At 40.2% G+C, this 18,423-nt stretch overlaps 3 protein-coding genes across 5 annotated transcripts; 1 reads left to right on the top strand and 2 right to left on the bottom strand.

Annotated features, from left to right (window-relative positions):
* The first annotated feature begins 1,409 nt into the window (after window positions 1-1,409).
* Window positions 1,410-3,937, top strand: LOC147522140 (uncharacterized). The gene is made up of 2 exons (XM_086591500.1): window positions 1,410-1,548; window positions 2,013-3,937. The coding sequence occupies exon 2, from the start codon at window positions 2,043-2,045 to the stop codon at window positions 3,648-3,650; it is 1,608 nt and encodes a 535-aa protein (XP_086447626.1). The 5' UTR covers window positions 1,410-1,548; window positions 2,013-2,042; the 3' UTR covers window positions 3,651-3,937.
* Window positions 3,938-5,053: 1,116 nt separating this feature from the next.
* LOC147522139 (calmodulin-binding protein-like protein) lies at window positions 5,054-6,566 on the bottom strand. Of its 2 annotated transcripts, XM_086591473.1 has the most exons (3): window positions 6,012-6,566; window positions 5,642-5,942; window positions 5,054-5,500 (listed from the first exon to the last, which is right to left on the bottom strand). In XM_086591473.1, exons 1-3 carry the CDS (start codon window positions 6,564-6,566, stop codon window positions 5,292-5,294), a joined length of 1,065 nt encoding a protein of 354 aa, XP_086447599.1. In that variant the 3' UTR covers window positions 5,054-5,291. The 2 variants fall into 2 exon arrangements, with proteins under 2 accessions (XP_086447599.1, XP_086447591.1); XM_086591465.1 differs by having other exon boundaries at window positions 5,054-5,942.
* Window positions 6,567-6,699: 133 nt separating this feature from the next.
* On the bottom strand, window positions 6,700-10,715 carry LOC147522138 (SNAP25 homologous protein SNAP33-like). Of its 2 annotated transcripts, XM_086591490.1 has the most exons (7): window positions 10,449-10,715; window positions 9,977-10,064; window positions 9,510-9,892; window positions 8,117-8,210; window positions 7,869-7,999; window positions 7,658-7,755; window positions 6,700-6,991 (listed from the first exon to the last, which is right to left on the bottom strand). In XM_086591490.1, exons 2-7 carry the CDS (start codon window positions 10,026-10,028, stop codon window positions 6,892-6,894), a joined length of 858 nt encoding a protein of 285 aa, XP_086447616.1. In that variant the 5' UTR covers window positions 10,029-10,064; window positions 10,449-10,715; the 3' UTR covers window positions 6,700-6,891. The 2 variants fall into 2 exon arrangements, with proteins under 2 accessions (XP_086447616.1, XP_086447611.1); XM_086591485.1 differs by having other exon boundaries at window positions 9,510-10,064.
* Window positions 10,716-18,423: the final 7,708 nt, after the last annotated feature.

The following is an 18,423-nucleotide window of genomic DNA, read 5'->3' as shown; positions in this document are numbered from 1 at the left end:
GTTAAAAGTACCTTAGGTCTTCGGCCACTTTCAACGCTACCCGACTTTGCAATGATAACCACAAAACCAATTTCTCTCCCTACCTCTCTGCATCAATCAACAAGGTCTTTTCGATTTTCAAATACCTGTAATTATTTTGTTATATATTGTATTACATCACTATTCGGAAAAACGATATACTAAATTTATAAAAGTGTCTTCAAGTTCTTACTATTGCAGTTGTAAATGCGTCGGTCGTATCTGGACAAACAAAATTAGAGTTTTCTGTCGGGCTTTCTTGCTCTTCATTTTCTGACTCATAATTCAGTTGAAACAAAGACAATGCATTTGGAGATGCACTACTAATAGGATGAGGCTGTTCAAAGTAAAAGTTTATCAAAAAAATTAATGATTTAGGTTTCTTATACTCAGTATGCATCCAAAAAAATAGCACTTTGTTTAATATTGCAAGCAAACTCACATTTTTGTTTGGTGTTTGTATGTGTTCATTATAGTAATCCAAAGTATAATAATAGTCTTCTGCGTTCTCCCATTCATCAAAATTTGATTTTGAATTTTTTTTCTTCATCCTCATTCAGTTGGTATTCATCATCATTACTTTGGTATGATTGATTCAAATCAAAAGTGGATGTTTACATGTTTATTGATGAGATAAAAGAATAAGAGGTTATTGGAGAAGAAAAAAAAAGCTGTCTTTTTCTTCTACAACTGAATCACGTAGAGTACGTAAATGACTTGTTTTAGTCAATAAATATTGTGGGTACGCCTAATAAAATGTATCTAAAATCATTTTATTTATTTATTTTAAAATTGGGTAGGGTAGTGTTTTGTTGGGTACTAGGGTATATGCGGTACCTACGCCCGCATGAGACCTCGGCGTGCACTGGCCGCTGACTATCCCGACAACTCATCATTCGCCGCAAGCGCATTACGCGATCTTAGAAAAAATATTCGTCGCAAGACCAGCGAAACAACTCAATTTATAAGTCCAGCCGCAAGGCCATCCCAATTACCCATTATCTATAAGCCCAAATCAATTGGAGGCATAACAGTTTATTGGCTAGCCCAACAATTTATAAGCCTAGTCGCAATTGTTGACTTTTGGTTGATTTTTGGATAGATCCCATAATATTGATTACACTTAACAAAATTACACAAACTCTCAAAACACTTGGATCGCCATGTCACAACTTACTAAAAGACAATGATAACCACTGGATGGAGGCCCTACGCCCCCATACAATTGTTTTTTATTATATAAAGATCACCCTAGATATATTCAACATTTCTACTTTCTCAATGCCCGGCGTGCGTATTTGGTACCAGAAATGAAAATATATTTGGACAATGGAGTTACGAAATTAGCCTTGATAATAATAATTATATTTTTATCCTTAAATGCAAAAAGTAAAAGTAATAGGGGGCATATAATTATTTATCAAAAACCTGGTATTGCTTCACGTCTGTGGTTTGCTGAGATTCACAATTTTGCTGCTCTTGAAAAATCAGATTAGGAGATATTGGAGGGAGCTGGAATTACAGTTTGGGGTATGTCTCAATTCTCCTTTCAATTGTTTGATATCACGAGTTGAATTGTAGTAATTCTTGTTTTAATGTATTGGGTTGGATTGGAATTTAGTTAGTTAGTTTTGACTTTTGATTATCTTTTCAGCCCGCTAACCTAAAAGAGTTCATCTCAAATATAAGATATTTGACAACGTTCTTGTTAGTTGTTACTCATCTCTGCCAGATGAGTCTAATTAAAGGATAGTGTTCTGCCGTAACTGATGCACTTATCGTTCACTTATGCTTGTAAATCATTGTCTAAAAAAAAAGAAATTTTCTATTTTCTTGGTGATCCTTATTATCAACATGGGGTGCAATTTCCAGTAATTAATATTTATTAGTAACCTTACTGCACTCAGCTGAATTTTCATCCATAGTATCCGGTCGATTGGGATCCAGCTTTTGAAATATATATGCTCATAGTCTTTGTTTTTCATTGCATGCAGGCAGCTTGAATCTTTTGTGACCCAGATATAATGGAGAATTCTAGTACGTCTTCGGTGATTGTATCTGTGGAATCATTAAGTCTCAGCGGAACAACTGCCATGTCGTCGAATACTGGACCTTCGCAGACATCCGGCAACCTACAAAGTCTGGCCTCATCATATGGTCCTGTGGCTATTCTATGGGACATGGAGAACTGCCCCATTCCAAGTGATGTCCGGCCTGAAGATGTAGCGGGAAACATTCGAATGGCATTACGTGTCCACCCTATCATCAAAGGTGCTGTTACGATGTTCTCTGCTTTTGGAGATTTCAATGCGTTCCCGAGACGCCTTAGAGAGGGTTGCCAAAGAACTGGTGTAAAACTTGTTGATGTCCCTAATGGGAGAAAAGATGCTGCTGACAAAGCCATCTTAGTTGACATGTTCCTCTTTGCACTGGACAACCCTCCACCCTCCTCAATCTTACTGATCTCTGGGGACGTAGATTTTGCTCCAGCTTTGCACATACTTGGCCAACGCGGTTACACTGTTATACTCGTTATCCCTGCAGGTGTAGGTGTATCATCTGCCCTGAGTAATGCTGGGAGATTTGTCTGGGACTGGCCAAGCGTAGCTCGTGGAGAAGGCTTTGTACCTTCCAGGACATTACTCTCACGTGGCTCTGCTGATGTCACAAGATATCTTATGGGGAGCCATATCAATGACAACCCAGAGGGCCAAAGTGAAGAAGAAGCTATAGTGTATAAGGGGGTTTCCCCAAGTGAGTACACATCCCGATCTAACATCAACCAAACTAACAGCTACTCCAGAGACTACGGAAGGACAGCACAGTCATTAACAGAATACAACAGTCACCTCATTATGCCTTGTTTCCCTAGTTCGAGGTCGCATAGTCTCCCGTCTGGTTTGAGTGAGGTTTCAGTTGGGACAGCTGACCGAGCTGAAACCCAAGATCAGCCATTGTGGGTCCAGCCTGGAGACCTAAACGGGTTAAAAGGTCAGCTTATGAAGCTGCTTGAGCAAGCAGGGGGTAGTATGCCGCTTGTGCGTGTTCCTGCAGAATATCATAAGCTTTTTGGGCGGCCCCTGTATGTGCAAGAATATGGGGTGTTTAAGCTTGTGAACCTTTTCAAGAAAATGTCCGACACAATGGCTGTGGATGGGAAAGGCAATAAGAAATTTGTCTACCTCCGCAACGCCATTGATAAATGTGACAAAGCATGCACCACAACCCCATCAAGTGTAACAAAGAAGGATAAGAAAAGGAAGGGACCACAAGAGGAGAACAATGATATAAGCATATGTACAATCACAGGTTGCTCTTCTGATGATTTTTCAGATGGTGAGCAGGGTGCAGAGGCGTCGCCAGAGGGTACATCAGACCCAGTTGACGAATTTGATGATCGTCTTGAACAATTCAAGCATGAAGTGCAAGAGCTCTTTGTTAGCTGTTCATGGAAGATTCCCCTGGGCAAGTTTGAAGAGATGTATGAGTTGCGATACAAAAAAGCTTTGGACTACTGCAGTTTTAGTGTAGATGGATTGGAGGAGCTGATCGACAAAGTGGGGGATGTCTTGTTATATGAGGAGCAGGGACGCAAGATAAAGTTCATTGTTCCTACTTACATTAGTGGGTAGAGTCGATGCCACTAATACTATCATATGTCAGATCTGAGGCGAGGTTTGTGTTTATGCCAGCAACTTCCGTTTTTTTGTCAAGAAGTTGAGCTGGGAACATTGTGTGTTTTATTATCTACATGAGGCCTTCGTGGATTGAAGCTTATTTTTTAATCATCCATGTAAGATGCATCCATAGACGTCCCGACTGCAAGGTTGTCTATGTGATTAACATATCCAAGTACTAGTCTCTCTGTATATAGATGTGACAAACTTTGTGCTAACTGTAATACAAATTTTGTTCTGTACATTTTACCTTTTGCCATGGACAATTTGCTTCGTAGCTGAGATCTGTTATTTTGGTAACTGGTAAACTGGATCTTCTGGTGGAGGAGCTTTCCTTCTTTGTTTCGAAGACTTGCTTGTACGGCTATTGAATGTGTTGCTACGGGCAAGATTTAGGAATATAAATATAAAAGGTTTGGTAGTAATATGTGCTCAGTTCTCTCCAACATAGTCGGCCTTAAGACAGGATGCCATCAAATGTTGGTATTTCAAGGAACATACCAGTGAAACTAGTGTGGCAAACTATTTAGTACTTTGGGATGGACGATGCTCCACTAAGATTTCTTAAATTTACAGGAATTATTCAAACAGATTATTAGAGGAAAAGCGAACTTGATTGTTTTTATTTTGGCATCGTAGAATCACCAGTAATCCTACTTAATCGGAATGCGCTTCTAGCAGAATCATAAAGTAGCCAATGACAAGAGCATGACCATGGCTTATAATACCACTAACATTTAGAACATATCTCAACAACAAACTCAAAGTTTAGAAGAGAACAAGAATAATAGACTTCCCTATAAACCCATTCAACAATCTAACGTACAAAATTACAAAGCACTTTTATCTGGTTCTATGCGATAGTACAACCGTAAATCAAAAGAAGGAATGATATTGGTGCATCCCCTCTGAACTCTCTTCCTCCCCTTCACAATGGGTGATTGATTAGTTGTTGACTCTCTTTGAGAGATAGAATGCCATGCATTTGACTGGACCGCTCTTCAATATAAGTTCTGCAAACAAAGTTTTGTTCACCTTTTATATGAACTGAATAACTTTACGGATTTGGGGATTCTGAACAAACATGAACTTCTTCCAGAAATTTTGAATGAAGCATCTTTGTTGTTTGTTAATATGTGAGGATTGCTATAGTTTTTTTGTGTCCGTGATTGGCTAGTACAATAATTTTATGAGGATTCGCCTGAAATGCAAATCAAATTGCAATCTCAACAAAAGACGGTAAAACCTTTGGGTGATGATACCAGAGGTCTGGCTCGAACCCGCCAGTATTTACTGATCTCATTTAAAACAGGCTTACCAATAAAAAATAAATGAATAAAACTATGAACTCCTGGAAAAAACTACAAATGCAGCACAAGAGCTGCTAAATCAGTAAAGCAAAACAATGAACAAACCCTCAAAGTAGCCAATCACAAGGCACATTTGAGTAATACATGAGTACATTCAAGATTCAACCCTCTCCAAAGAGGTGTGACACTGCCTCAATTAGTCAAGTAGACCAGAAAAAAACATGAGGGATGACACTAAAAATTACACAATGCATTCTAAAAGCCTAAATCCTAACAATGCAAAACCCTAACGCCTTACCTCTCTCACAATCTTATCTCTCTTCAACAAATTATCCTCTTTTACAGGCTCCTCCATTTGCACAGGCAACGGTGCAGAGAATAGAGAATTCCCATTCTGACCCTGAAATTGACTTCCACTTCCAAAACTATCCTTACTCTTTACTTTATTTCCAGAATTTCTTCCACCATTACTGAGCTTAGAAGAAGACCCTTCACCTTGCACAGGCAACGGTGCAGAGAATAGAGAATTCCCATTCTGACCCTGAAATTGACTTCCACTTCCAAAACTATCCTTACTCTTTACTTTATTTCCAGAATTTCTTCCACCATTACTGAGCTTAGAAGAAGACCCTTCACCTTCAACTTCAGCTTCTTCCTCATTTTCTTCATACTTCCTAGCAAACCCCTCAATATTTTCAACCTTCTTACATAACTCCTCAATCAACTCCCTCTGATCATCATCCTTACAATCTCCTTTTGCACCCATATAAAGACTAGAATCTTCATTTTCCTCATTATCTTCTGCAAATTTCACTTTCTTCATTGATTTGGAATAAACTTGCTGCCTTTTCACTGAAACCCCTTCAATAAATTCCAAAAAATGGACTAAATCTCTACTAATACTCCTTTTCCCATCTCTAATCATTGGATCACCACCCTGCAAAACAAAAACCCAAATCAAATTAATGAAATAAACCAAAATAATAAATGCCCATTAAAGAATTACCTGAATAAAGTCAAGTTTGAGTAACAAGTCCATAGCTTTCTGTGAAATAGCTTGGTAATTGAAACGGGGCTTATCAGAAACTGCATTTTTAAGATAATTGAGACTGGTTTTGATCATTGCAAGGTGTTTCAGATGTCGAAGAGTGCGTGACCTTCGAACAAGGTAAGCTCTGAAATGTGTCTGAATAGTACGCGCAGCAATGTCGCGTAGAGATGAGAAATGAGGAAGAGTTGATTCAAGGGCGTCGATACGGCGGAGAAGAGAAGTGAGTAAAGCTTGGGTCTTTTTTTTATTATCTTGTTCATTGTGTTGTTTGGGTTGTTGGGGAATGTTGAGATTGGAGTAAAGGGGTTGATAAAGAGGATCTGTTATTGTTGTTGTTGAGATTTGAGGATGGTATTGAAGATGATGAGGTGGACAAGGTGGTGAGAAATGGGGCTGTTGTTGTTGATATAATGAGGAGCAGCAGCTAGAAGTGCAACAGGAATAGCAGGTGGAGTGATAGGTTTGTTGTTGTTGATGGTGGCAATGGTGGTGAGAATGAGGAGATGCCATTATTAGAAGTGAAGATAATAATAAGGTCAAAATGGGTTGGTGAGTGCAACTTTGAGATGACGATGATGACTGATGGATTCAAAATGTCGCAATCTGTGTAAATCAAAATGTCGGTAAAACTAGTATGCCAAGATTTCAAAAGAGAAATCTGTGTTAATATTGAAACGTACTGAAGATTATTACAGATCTCTGAAGAACCAATATCCAGAATTTTTTTGAACAAAATTAATGTAAACGAGAAAAAACAACAAAATTGAATAAAACCCAGCAAGAATGAATTGTAAACTATGCACTAGTTCCTCCTTCCCAAAATCTCTCGGCAGTCTTACTTCCCAAGCAAACGACGACCGCGTTGATTGGCACCTTTCACTCTAACATTCAGCTCCTCCACGTCGCCATCAAAATGATCCAGAGCTTTATTTTGCCTGTATATATATAAAAAGCCAAAAACAAATTAGCACTATATCTAAGTAACAAAAGAAGTAGACGTAGTATAATAGCATATTTTGAAATCATAAATCAGGAATAAAAAAAACACGCCCTCATAGAGCCTACATTCCTACATCCCTATAAAGTTATGCCATGAAAACTATTTCTACATGTGCTGGTCATACGAAGATGATCTGCAATGGGGTCTTAAAGAATATCAACTAAATTAGATCACCCTAGCATAGCAGTTTAAGCAAATCCAAGAGTGCTGGCATAGCAAATTCAAATGGTGACTCTCATATCAGAAGAACTGTAACTACTATAATACCAAATTATTAACCCAAAAAACTACCAAACTTCAAAGAACTGTCAGCTATATGCAAAGCCACAGTAAATCAAATTACTTTAGCAAAAACTGTTTCCATATATATACCATTCAGTCTTCATTTTAAGATGTTTTAAAGAATGAAGGAGTCCTGGATACTTCATTTTTGATTTTTCAGTTTTGTTTTATGTTTGCCATTGCAGTAACTATGATCTCACACGTGGCCCTTCAAAAACTGATGAAGCCCTTAAGGGCAAGAGAAGCAAGGGCAAGAGAACTTAAACATCTAAATCGCAAAAGCCGACAAGAAACAAACACAACTAGCACAGATACTAACCTTCCAATTTCAGATCCCATGTCCATCGCCATAACCTTCAGCTCACCCAAAATGTTACTTAAATCGTTAAGCGCATCATCCTGCTTTGCCTTCTCAACCTATTATCAATGAATTCACATAAACACATACAACAAGTTTCAAAATCCAAACACATAAATATTATTAGCGCACATATTTCTTCTTCTTTTCTAGTTTATATGTCAAAACAAACCTCAACTCTCTGTAGCGTATTTGTGGGCTCAAAAGAAGATTGTTGAGTCCTTGCTTGCCCATTAGAAGCAGGCAACAGTGCTGACCTTTGCTTCTGTTCCAACTGACTGTCTCTGCTTCTTACTGGATCATCTGCCAACCAACCAAGAGAATAAGAACAAAAATTTTGACAGTGCAGACCAACGTCGAACAGATTCTGTTCCATGAGCAATATTAAATCCAATAATCCTAAGTGCTTTAAAATATCACCTCTTGAAAATACTGGCCCTGTAATTGAACGGATTTTCTTTGGCCTCCACGTCCTAGAGAACATACCCCCAAGACTTCCAAGAAGCTTCTCACCCTGAAATCCATACCACATAACCAAAAATGATGTTACCATTTGCAGCTGAAAACACAACTACATCCATTTATTCATTTACCATACACATGGCATACATTTACAAACTAAGGACAAGGACAGCTAATGAAATCCATACAAAATAACCAAAAATGATGTTACCATTTGCAGCTGAAAACACAACTACATCCATTGGTTCATTTACCATACACAAGGCATACATTTACAAACTAAGGACAAGGACAGCTAATGAATATATCTCCTCAATAAATTTCATGGAATATAAAACTCAGAAGAACGACTGCAATCAGTATGAAATATATGTTAAATTTGTTTCATAGATTCTTCTAATTTTACACCCAGAGGTGGGGGGTCACTTATAGGTGCTGAGTATGCATTTACCTTGGAAATGTTACATGCTTCCTTTTCTACATCATTCATTTCTTATATTAGGAAATGTTGGATAGTATGATGCTTTTGAAAACTATCACAACTTCACTAGCAATCAAAGCTACATTTACCCACATAATTCTATAATTCTATGTGAGATGTATGGAAAATGAGCATGCCCTATGGAACTCCCTCCTTCCTTACTACGTAGTTCCTACAGTGTTTTAATTGTTCTCGAGTGTTAGGTTTTGTAGTTTCCCACCATCAACCCTAGACTATTAGTTTTAGCAAGGTTGAGAGCTTCTACTCCCTACCATTTTCATCATCCTTTATCTATCCACCTAGACATCCATTAACTATCCTGCATTCCTGCTTCAGTGAATTTATTATTTTTTTCTTAACTGCTTATTTCTAAAATCTCTTCTGTCATAAGGAACATGGGTGTAGCTATATTCAACATAGTATGCTTAGGCTCTTTCAAATCAATTTGTTTTTTAATGTGAAAGAATCTCTGGCTCTATATAAGTACAACCTCTTAGTCTTATACTTTTATGTAAAGTTCATAGTTCATAAAAATGTAAACAGTTGCTTAAGTACTTCTACAAGAGAAGCCCTAAGGTTTGGAATGAATAATTGTCAATCCAACCAATATCTGCGACAAGAACAAACTACAAAATGAAGGGCCTCAATCCACATTCTATCAGAGAACTCTCTCAAATAAAAAAGAGACATCATGACTGCCGTGTTTTCAAAATATATATTTAAATCTTCAATACAGTTTTCAGAAAGGCAGTGGTAGTATCCTTTATATCTTAAAATCTAGTGACTCAATCTTCTTTACTATATCACGCCATTCATGTCTTCTAGAGTCTAGACTACTACAGGTTATAAGAATAAAATTAAAGTACATACCCGACTAAGATCATGCTCAATATCGGCAGCATTCATGTGGGTTCTTGTGATCTGCTCACCCTGCTCGTGCAAGGTCACCAAAGTCTTTGACGCATCTTCTCTGATGTCCACAGCAACCTTTAGGCACCCATTGAACGCTTTCGTTGTCTCCTCCGCTTTGTAAACTGCATAGTGCTCCAACTCCTGAACTGACTGATTCTCTATTCCTCCCGTGTCACGAAAATCATTATTATACTTCCTTCTCATCGTCGAAGTAACTAAATATGAATTCCCAGAAGCCAGTTCACTCCCCTCTTCGTCGTCAAACGGGTTGATGGTAAATTTTGAAATAGCCTGGGCAGGTTCAGATGATGCTCTTCTAGCGGGTCCAAGTGTTTTCTTATCTGACTCGGTTTCCAAATCAAAGGGGTTGTAATTAGAAGAAGACGGCAACCCAGGGTCAACAGAATTCTGGTGTACAAACTTACTCAACGGTGATTTCATAAACCCCAACATTTTTGACGAAATTGTTTGCGACATGATAGAGTGTAGTCAAGACCCTATATGCAATTATCCCTGAAAACACATAATATCCAATAAGATCTATTGTTAGTTGGCATAAATGTGATAGAAAATCAAAATCAATAGCCCTTTAAACAAGAAAAAGGCCCAACATAAAAAAAAGTACCAGATTGAGACAAGTCCAAGAAACTTTTAAGAAACTCAAAGATGGAATCTTTATCCAGATGTTAACAATTAGTAAACACCTAATTAATCAAACTAACAACTTCAAGATCAATGACACGCAATGGGCTAGTTTAAAACTTCTAATTAACCAAATTAAGTACAAGTTTAACCAAAATCTACAGTACCCAATACTTAAAATGCTGTTTCAAACTTCAAACATACAAAATCTAACTATAACCAGTACTTATAAACAGTAGAGATTGAAATGGGTACCTTTAGATTGCAAGAATATGCGTGGAAGAACCAAGAAGAATGATGTTCGCAGTATGGAAGAAGTGTAAATAGGGATGGGTGGTTTGTGAAAGATTTGGTAAATGAAGAGCAGACACGCTAAAGAAAGCGTCAAAGAAGAGTGTGGTATTCGAAACTGGTAAGAAAGAGGGAAGGAGCGTTAGAAAGAGAGACACTGGTTTTTCTAGAAACAAAGAGATGGCAGAAAAATTAGACCGTTGGGTGAAGACTGATTCGTAGAGATTTTATGTAGAAATACTATATTGCCCATGTTATGGATATAGCTGTGTTTTGGGTTTGGGAAGGTATCGTAATGGTAAATTGGTAATCACACAGGATGGTATGTTCTTGTTTTTTTTATGTGTGTTTTATTCCAATCAGATAGGTTTGTGTGGCATCACAAAATCCTATAAGGGTAATTTCCCATTAGGCACCAAATAGCAAGCCACATTTTATCAGCCAACTAATGGGATCATAAACTTTTTGCATTAAGTTGCTGACAACTTGACAAGTGCCTATTTGGGATCACATTGCATTTTTGGTGTCTAATTAGGAGGTGTCTCTAACTCAAGAGAAAAAATTCGCTTTTGTATTTGGTTGGCCTATTTGTCAAATATTTGTTTGTATCATGTGATTGCTGGGTTTGAATTAACTCTACTGTTTAGGACAAACATCAGAAGACTTGTTACACTTATACAAGCTAATAGATCACTGTTGATTATTGAAAAAAAGAGCTAATAGACCACTTTCTACAATGTCTAAGGTTTCCTACGTTTTTCCCCGCTTCTAGTTTTCACAAATACTCGTTTGCAGATGCGGATGGCTTATGTGGTTTTACCTTCTTTAAGTGTATGAGTGTATCCATTACTGAATGTGCAATAGTTAACTTTAACATTTTATCAACCAACTAATGGGGTAATGCCATCAACTCTTTGCACTAAGTTGTTGTCAGGTGTATATTTAGGAACGCATTGACATTACTGGTGTTTAATTGAAAAATTATCCATCATAGAAGGGTAATATATACACTATTATTACAACCTATAAGATCACTTGTCTCTTCTCCTTCTTCTTTTCTCTTTTCTTTCTCTCTGTGTATTTTTTCTTTCTCCTCCTCTTCTTCCTCTCTCTCTCTCTCTTTTTATATCTCTTTCTCTCTTTCTAACTTCCCTCCTCATCTGGTTCGTCGATCTTCTTCCATCCATTGTCCCCTCTCTCTTTCCATGTATTGCGGCAGTTATCTTGCAGTTATGATTTCGCTCTCTCTCTCTCCACGTCTCGCAGCAGTTCCAAAGCAGTTAGGATACAGCGAATCTGATCTCATGAACCTGTCCCCCCATACTATACCGCATCCGGTCCCATTGTCACCACTAACCTCCTAAGTCATGAATAAAACCCATACAGATGCCCTCTCTCGGTCTTATTGATGGTCCGCGAACAACTATGGGGTCGAGAACTAACATTTCTCATCTCATACACCTTTCGCGGTATACCTCTTCTCTGACACTACCACTCTGTCCCCATATCTTCTCTCCCAGCACGTGTGTTCCACGTGCTTCCTCTTTATTGCCACGTGAAAATACGGCGCACGCGCATCGTATTCTGCCTCTTCGAAAATCGAGATTCCACGTGTCACACTTTCCTTGGTTCTTTTGTTGGCTAATCCCTTTTTGCCCCTGCCCCTTCAAATCCCGCTCAAACCTCTCTCTTCTTTCAAAACCCCAAACCCTCACCAATCTTTTCAACTTCCTTCCCTTCAACCCTTTCTAACTTCTTCCCACTGTTCTTCCCTCCGGTAGCTCTCCAAAGATCGTTAGGTGTTCTCGACGACCATTTGTCTTGGCTCCCTCTTATCGTAGGTTTGTCTTCCCCCTTCTTATTTTTTTTCCTTTCCTCTCGTTATTTGTTTTAATCATTTTTTGGGGTGTTGCTGCTTCATCACTTCCTTCTTTTCTAGAATCGCATACCTCTTTTTTTGTAAACTCCCCTCTTAGCACTGGTTCCATCATGTCTGGATCAGAATCGAAGGCTACCTCCGCCACCAAATCCTCCGCCACCAAATCCGATAGATCTGAATCCTCTACCCCTAAATCTAGCCATCCCACCGCGGAATGATCTGAATCCCCAGCTTCTGATTCCACTGACCCTATCGCTGTTCCATCTACTTCTGGGAGGAAACCTTCTCTGCCTCCCCCACCATCCTCCTGACGCAGACCTAACTTAGATGCCGTTAAAGCCGCTTATGGCATACCTAGTGACGTTATTCTAGAACACGTGTCTGGCGTCACCCACTTTCCTCACTTGGTAACATCGCGCCCCGGTTATCTCGTCGCTACTGTAGGACAGATAGCGGCTGGTTTGCGTTTTTCCTTAACTCTTCTTGACGTCGAGGTCTGTAACCATTTCAACATTCCTCCGTGCCAAGGCATAGGTAACTTCTGGCGTGTTATGTATGCCGCCAACTATTACAATGAGACCCACTCCCCCAAAATCCAACTCTGCGATATCCTTGCTCACTTCTATATAAAGAAAAGCACTAAACTTGGGAGTGTGGGATACCAATCCATCTGCACTCGTCCATAAAAGAAGTCTTTTATTCTTCATATCACCACTTCTGACAAGGTGTGGCACCACTATCCGTTGTATGTGTCTGGGAGTTTTTTATCCGCGGACCTCCCTTCGGAAGTTTCTCTGATGCATCTCCATTTCCTTACGAGTGGTAAGTACGTAAGCCATTTTGAGTCACAGTATTTATGTCCCACTTGTTTGTAATTTGTCTTTATTCTTGGTGATATAGGTTGGAGACCCGATTCGCGATCACAGATATACAACGGCGTTTCATCATAAATCTTCCAATCCCTTTCGCGAACTTGGAAGCGCACAGTGTGAAGTCCTCGACATTGATCTGGAAAAAGCCAATCCTCTCTTACTTGACCATTCTCTAAAAGACATTGGCAAATACCAAGGCCCCTCTATCGCCTCCCCAAAGAAAGAAAGCCAAAACCTTTCCCACCTCAAAAAAGAAAACATCCAGCTCACAAGCAAGTCCTTCAAATATACCACAAAAAATTCTCATTCACGAGCTGTTGCCCAACGTGTCGTTGCTGCTAAAGCTAAAACTACTGCTGACACCCTTCCTCCTTCGTACTCTGGTGTGGTTGAGTATGAAGCAGGAGATTCATGGCCCTGATGGCTGGAAAGCCAAGTATGCTAAGCTGGAGAAGGAAAGGGATGATTCGCGGATCGTGGCACTCAAGGCCCACAAGCAGCTCTAGGTGGCCGAGGACAAGCATTGCGACTACGTAGCGGGGGTCAATTCAAAACTGGAAAGCCTCAAAGAGACAGAGAAACTTGCCACTCAAGCTGCTGTAGACAAGGCTTTGAAAGAAGCCGCGGAGCGATTCTGGAGTCTAGCTGCGAAGAAGATAGCTCGTGAATTGCAACAACAACTTGATCAGCTTACCGCTGATGGCTGTCTTCTTCCACCGCTGCCTCCAGTTGTAGATACACCATCTTTGGTACCATCGACCGCGCATCCTGAGACTGCTGAGACCACTACTCCTAATGTGACTACTCCCATTACTAATGTTGACACCTCTCCAGTTGAATTGGACGAAGACAACATCACCGCTGTTGGTGAGGAGGCAAATATCGCTCAGGAAGAAGGGAATACTGAACCTCAGCAGTAACATGTGCTGACTTTCTTTCTTTGCAGCTTTTCTATCTGACTTGTAATTTCTTTGTGGAACAACTATCTTTTGTATGTGTTTGGACAAATACTTCATCGACCCATTACATTTGCGTAGTAGGTGCCAATCAAACTTGCGTTATACTCCATTTGCACTTTCATTTACCACTTGTCATAATTTCAGATTTCGCCCTTCTTTCGATTCGATTATGCATTGAAGCCATTTAATCTATTATAAAATTTAATATGAATATCCTTTTCATAATCTTTGAAGGGGCTATCTTGATTTTCATCCAAGTTGTTTGCACTCATTTCCCCTGCAGACTTAGTTAGCTGTGAAGCCAGCTAGGGTTGCCCCCAAGTTGTCTACCACCGCGAAGGGATTAATCCCCTTGTTCTCTTTGGCTAGCTGTGAAGCTAGATGGGGGCGGCTCAGTTTGCCCCCAGTTTGATTCGGACGTACAGTTCGCGAAGGGCTCCTCCCCGGCTTTGTCTTTATCTGGTGTGAAAGCTGCTGAGGGTTGCCCCAGTTTGATTCGGACTTGCAATCCAGCGAGGGGGGCTCTTCCCCTTTGTACATTTTGTGAAGCTATTCCAGGTTGCCCCCAGTTTGATTCATACGTAAAGTCCGCGAAGGAGGTATATCTCTTTATCTGACCATGAAGCTATTTGGGGTTGCCCCCATTCCTCGATTCGGACGCGGCGTCCACGAAGAGCTCTTCCCCGCTCTCTCTATACACTATGAATTTGTTCAGGGTTGCCCCCATTTTGATTCGGACATGCAGTCTGCGAAGGGCTCTCTCCACCCTACATATAAAATTTGTGAAGCTTGTTGAGAAGTTATATTCGTTCCAAAATTGATACTTTATTATCTACTGCTGATTCGATTGAAAGAAGTGCATGTTTATTTCACAGACATAATAATAAACAATACAAATAGTGCGCTATCTTAAGCTCTTTCTTAAATCTGCCATACGAAAAGACTAAGTACAGACTCTATACATAGAACTTTTTCAACATTCTGACATTCCACGGCCTCTCTATCTTCTTTGCAATGTCGTGATGCGTAATCCATAAGTTCGAGTTACCCCTTCTACGATGACATAGGATCCTTCCCAGTTTGGACCAAACTTTCCTTCGTTTTCTTTCTTGGTGGCAGGAGTAACTCGTCGCAGCACCAAGTCACCCACCGCAAAACTCCGCGGCTTTACTTGTTTATCATACTGTCTCTGTAAAGTACGATGGTATTCCTCCAACAGAATACGAGCTATCTCTCTTCTTTCTTCGACAAGATTCAAATCCGCAGCTAATATTTTCTCATTCATGCCTCTTTCAATAGCCTGGGTTCTGGTTGTAGATTCTATCATTTCCACTGGTATGCTGGCCTCTACACCGTACGCCATTGCGAATGGGGATTCATTAGTGGATGTTCTCGGTGTGGTCCGATATGCCCATAGCTAGGGGTGTAAAAACGGCCCTCAAGCCCTCGGCCCGCCTGACCCGACCCGGCCCATAGACAAAAAAAGCCCTCAAATTTAAGCCCGCGATGCAATTTGAGGCGGGGGGGCCCGACCCTCATGTTTTGAGGGGAGGGTAAGGGCCTAAGATATGGAAACATGAGAGTATGCCCCATTTTGACCCTTGAAAAGCCCCCTCACAAAGCCCGTATTAAGGCCCCTCATTGATATTTAGATTTTCTAAACAAAATTACGTATAATACCCTTAGGGTTTTAAGTTTTACTTATTATTACGTAGGGTAGAAATGTAAATTTCAAGTATAGTAGTTGATATAATTAAGCCTTGTAATGAAGGTTCTCTCTCTTGTAATGAATATATTGTTAGAATATGTGAATATATTCTATAGGATACAGCTGTATTATATGGATATATCTCTATCTTATAAAATATATTCATATATTCTATTGTATATGTTAATGAAGTTTGATAGGTTTTCAAGAATTTTTGTAATGAATATGTTAATCAGTTAATGAAATCTGATAAAAACCAAATATGTTAATGAAGTCTAAACAAGTTGTATTCAAGAGTTTTGAATAATTGACAAGTTATGCTGACGACCCATAGACTAGGCCCCTCGGCCCGCCCATAGTTTTTTAAAGGGGGCTGAGGTGAGGGCAAGGGCTAATATAATTCAAGTGTTGGCCCTCACAGGCCCGACCACTTTATAGCATAAATCATTTGGGCCGGCCACCCTCAAATCATATGGGCTTTATGATTTGAGGGGATTCATTAGTGGCCCAACCCCCATTTTACACCCCTACCCATAGCACATGACTTAACTCGTCTGCCCAAGCACCCTTTCTCTCCTCCAACTTTCACTTTAAATTGTCCATTATTATTTTGTTGGATGCCTTTGCCTATCCATTTCCCTCAGGGTTGTAGGGGGCCGAGAACCCTTGCTTTACTTTAAACGCCTGTAAAAACTCTTGGACCTTTCCCCCGGTAAACTGAGTTCCGTTGTCCGCGATTACTGTATGTGGTAGTCCGAACCTGCATATGATATTCTCCCACAAAAACTTCTTCACGTTTTCTTCTTTAACTTGTTGCAAAGCCACGCCTTCTACCCATTTGGTAAAATAGTCAGTAGCGGCTAACAGAAATCTCCTCTTACCGCTCGCCATTGGTAGTGGTCCTACAATATCCAGTCCTATCATGACAAACGGCCATGGGCAGAACACATTATGCAATGGCTCAGTTGGTGAGTGTATAAATGAAGCAAATCGTTGGCATTTCTCGCATTTCTTGGCATACTCTGTGGCATCTCTTTTTCATATGGGGCCAAAAATACCCTTGTGATATCAACCTATGAGTTGTAGTTCGTCCTGCAGAATGACTACCGCAATCTCCTTCGTGAACCTCTGCTAGAACCTCTTGTGCCAGCGGCGGACCTATACATTTAAGCAATGGTCCGTTGAAATTTCTCCTGTATAGTGCCCCTTCCACCAATGTGTACCTCTGACTCAACTGTTCCATCCTTCGTCTGCCCTGTTTATTCTCTACCTCTACTCCCTTTAAGAAATTCTTAATCGATGTTATCCAACCTTGATCTCCCTCGGTAATGAGCAAAACCCCATCCTCATCTGATGTACTTGGTTTGCTCAACACTCTAACTTCAATAGACTGACCCTCTGATCCGGGTAGGACCGCTGCCATATAAGCCAAAGCATCGGCATGTCTATTCTCTCCGCGACCCAGATGACCAAATTGTATTTTGTCAAACTCGCTTGCCTTTCGTTGTAGGACATCAAGGTATTTCGCCATCCGAGGGCAGTGAGCCGCAAACCCTCCATTCACCTGACAAACTACCAAATTGGAATATGAGTAAACAGACAACTCCTTCACCCACAGATCCTTGGCCAAGTCTAATCCAGCTATCACAGCTTCATATTCAGACTCGTTATTTGAAGCCGCGAATCCCAATTTCATAGATAGCTCAAGGCGATTGTTCTGAGGAGTTACTAACACAACCCCTATTCCATTTCCTGTATCTGTAGCAAAACCATCTGCGAAAACTCTCCACCCATTGCGCATATCCCAAAGGTCCAAAGGATCGCTACTGACCTCCCCTTCAGATTCCATTACCATTTCCTCTCCCCAAGTGGGATCCTCTGCCGGAAATTCAGCCAGAAACTCCACCCACGACATTGCCTTTTCCATCTATTCGACTTGGTATGTAATCTCGTAAGAACCGAAAGCAATAACAGCCACTTAAGCATCCTACCTGACTTCTCGGCCTTCAACACTTGTCTGAGAGGCAAATTTGTTACTACCACTACAGAATGAGCTTCGAAGTAAGGCTTTAATTTAAGAGCTGAAAATATCATAGCCAAAGCATACTTTTCAATCCTACTGTACCGGGTCTCTGCATCCAGTAGGGTTTTGCTTTGAAAGTAAATTGGTTTCTATCTTGTCGATCACAAGAACTGAACTTATAGCATACTCGCTAACACCCAGATACAAATGCAGCTTTTCTCCCTGTTCCAGTCGTGATAGCAAGGGTGCCTACCCGAGGTAGCTTTTCAACTCTTGAAAGGCTCTTTCGCATTCTGCGGTCCAATGGAAATCAGGAATTTTTCTCAGCAAGTGGTATAGAGGCCAGCATTTGTCCGACGACTTGGAAATGAATATATTAAGGGCGGCGACTCGGCCAGCCAGTCGTTGTACTTCCTTCACATTCTGTGGAGAGGGCATCTTAATCAACGATCGAATCTGCTCTGGATTTGCCTCTATTCCGCGGTGTGTGACTATGTA

Source organism: Coptis chinensis, chromosome 1 (assembly GCF_015680905.1).
Source record: "Coptis chinensis isolate HL-2020 chromosome 1, ASM1568090v1, whole genome shotgun sequence".
NCBI classification, from domain to species: domain Eukaryota; kingdom Viridiplantae; phylum Streptophyta; class Magnoliopsida; order Ranunculales; family Ranunculaceae; genus Coptis; species Coptis chinensis.
The sequence above is the reverse complement of the archived record's forward strand: the minus strand, read 5'-3'. Positions and strand labels throughout refer to the sequence as shown.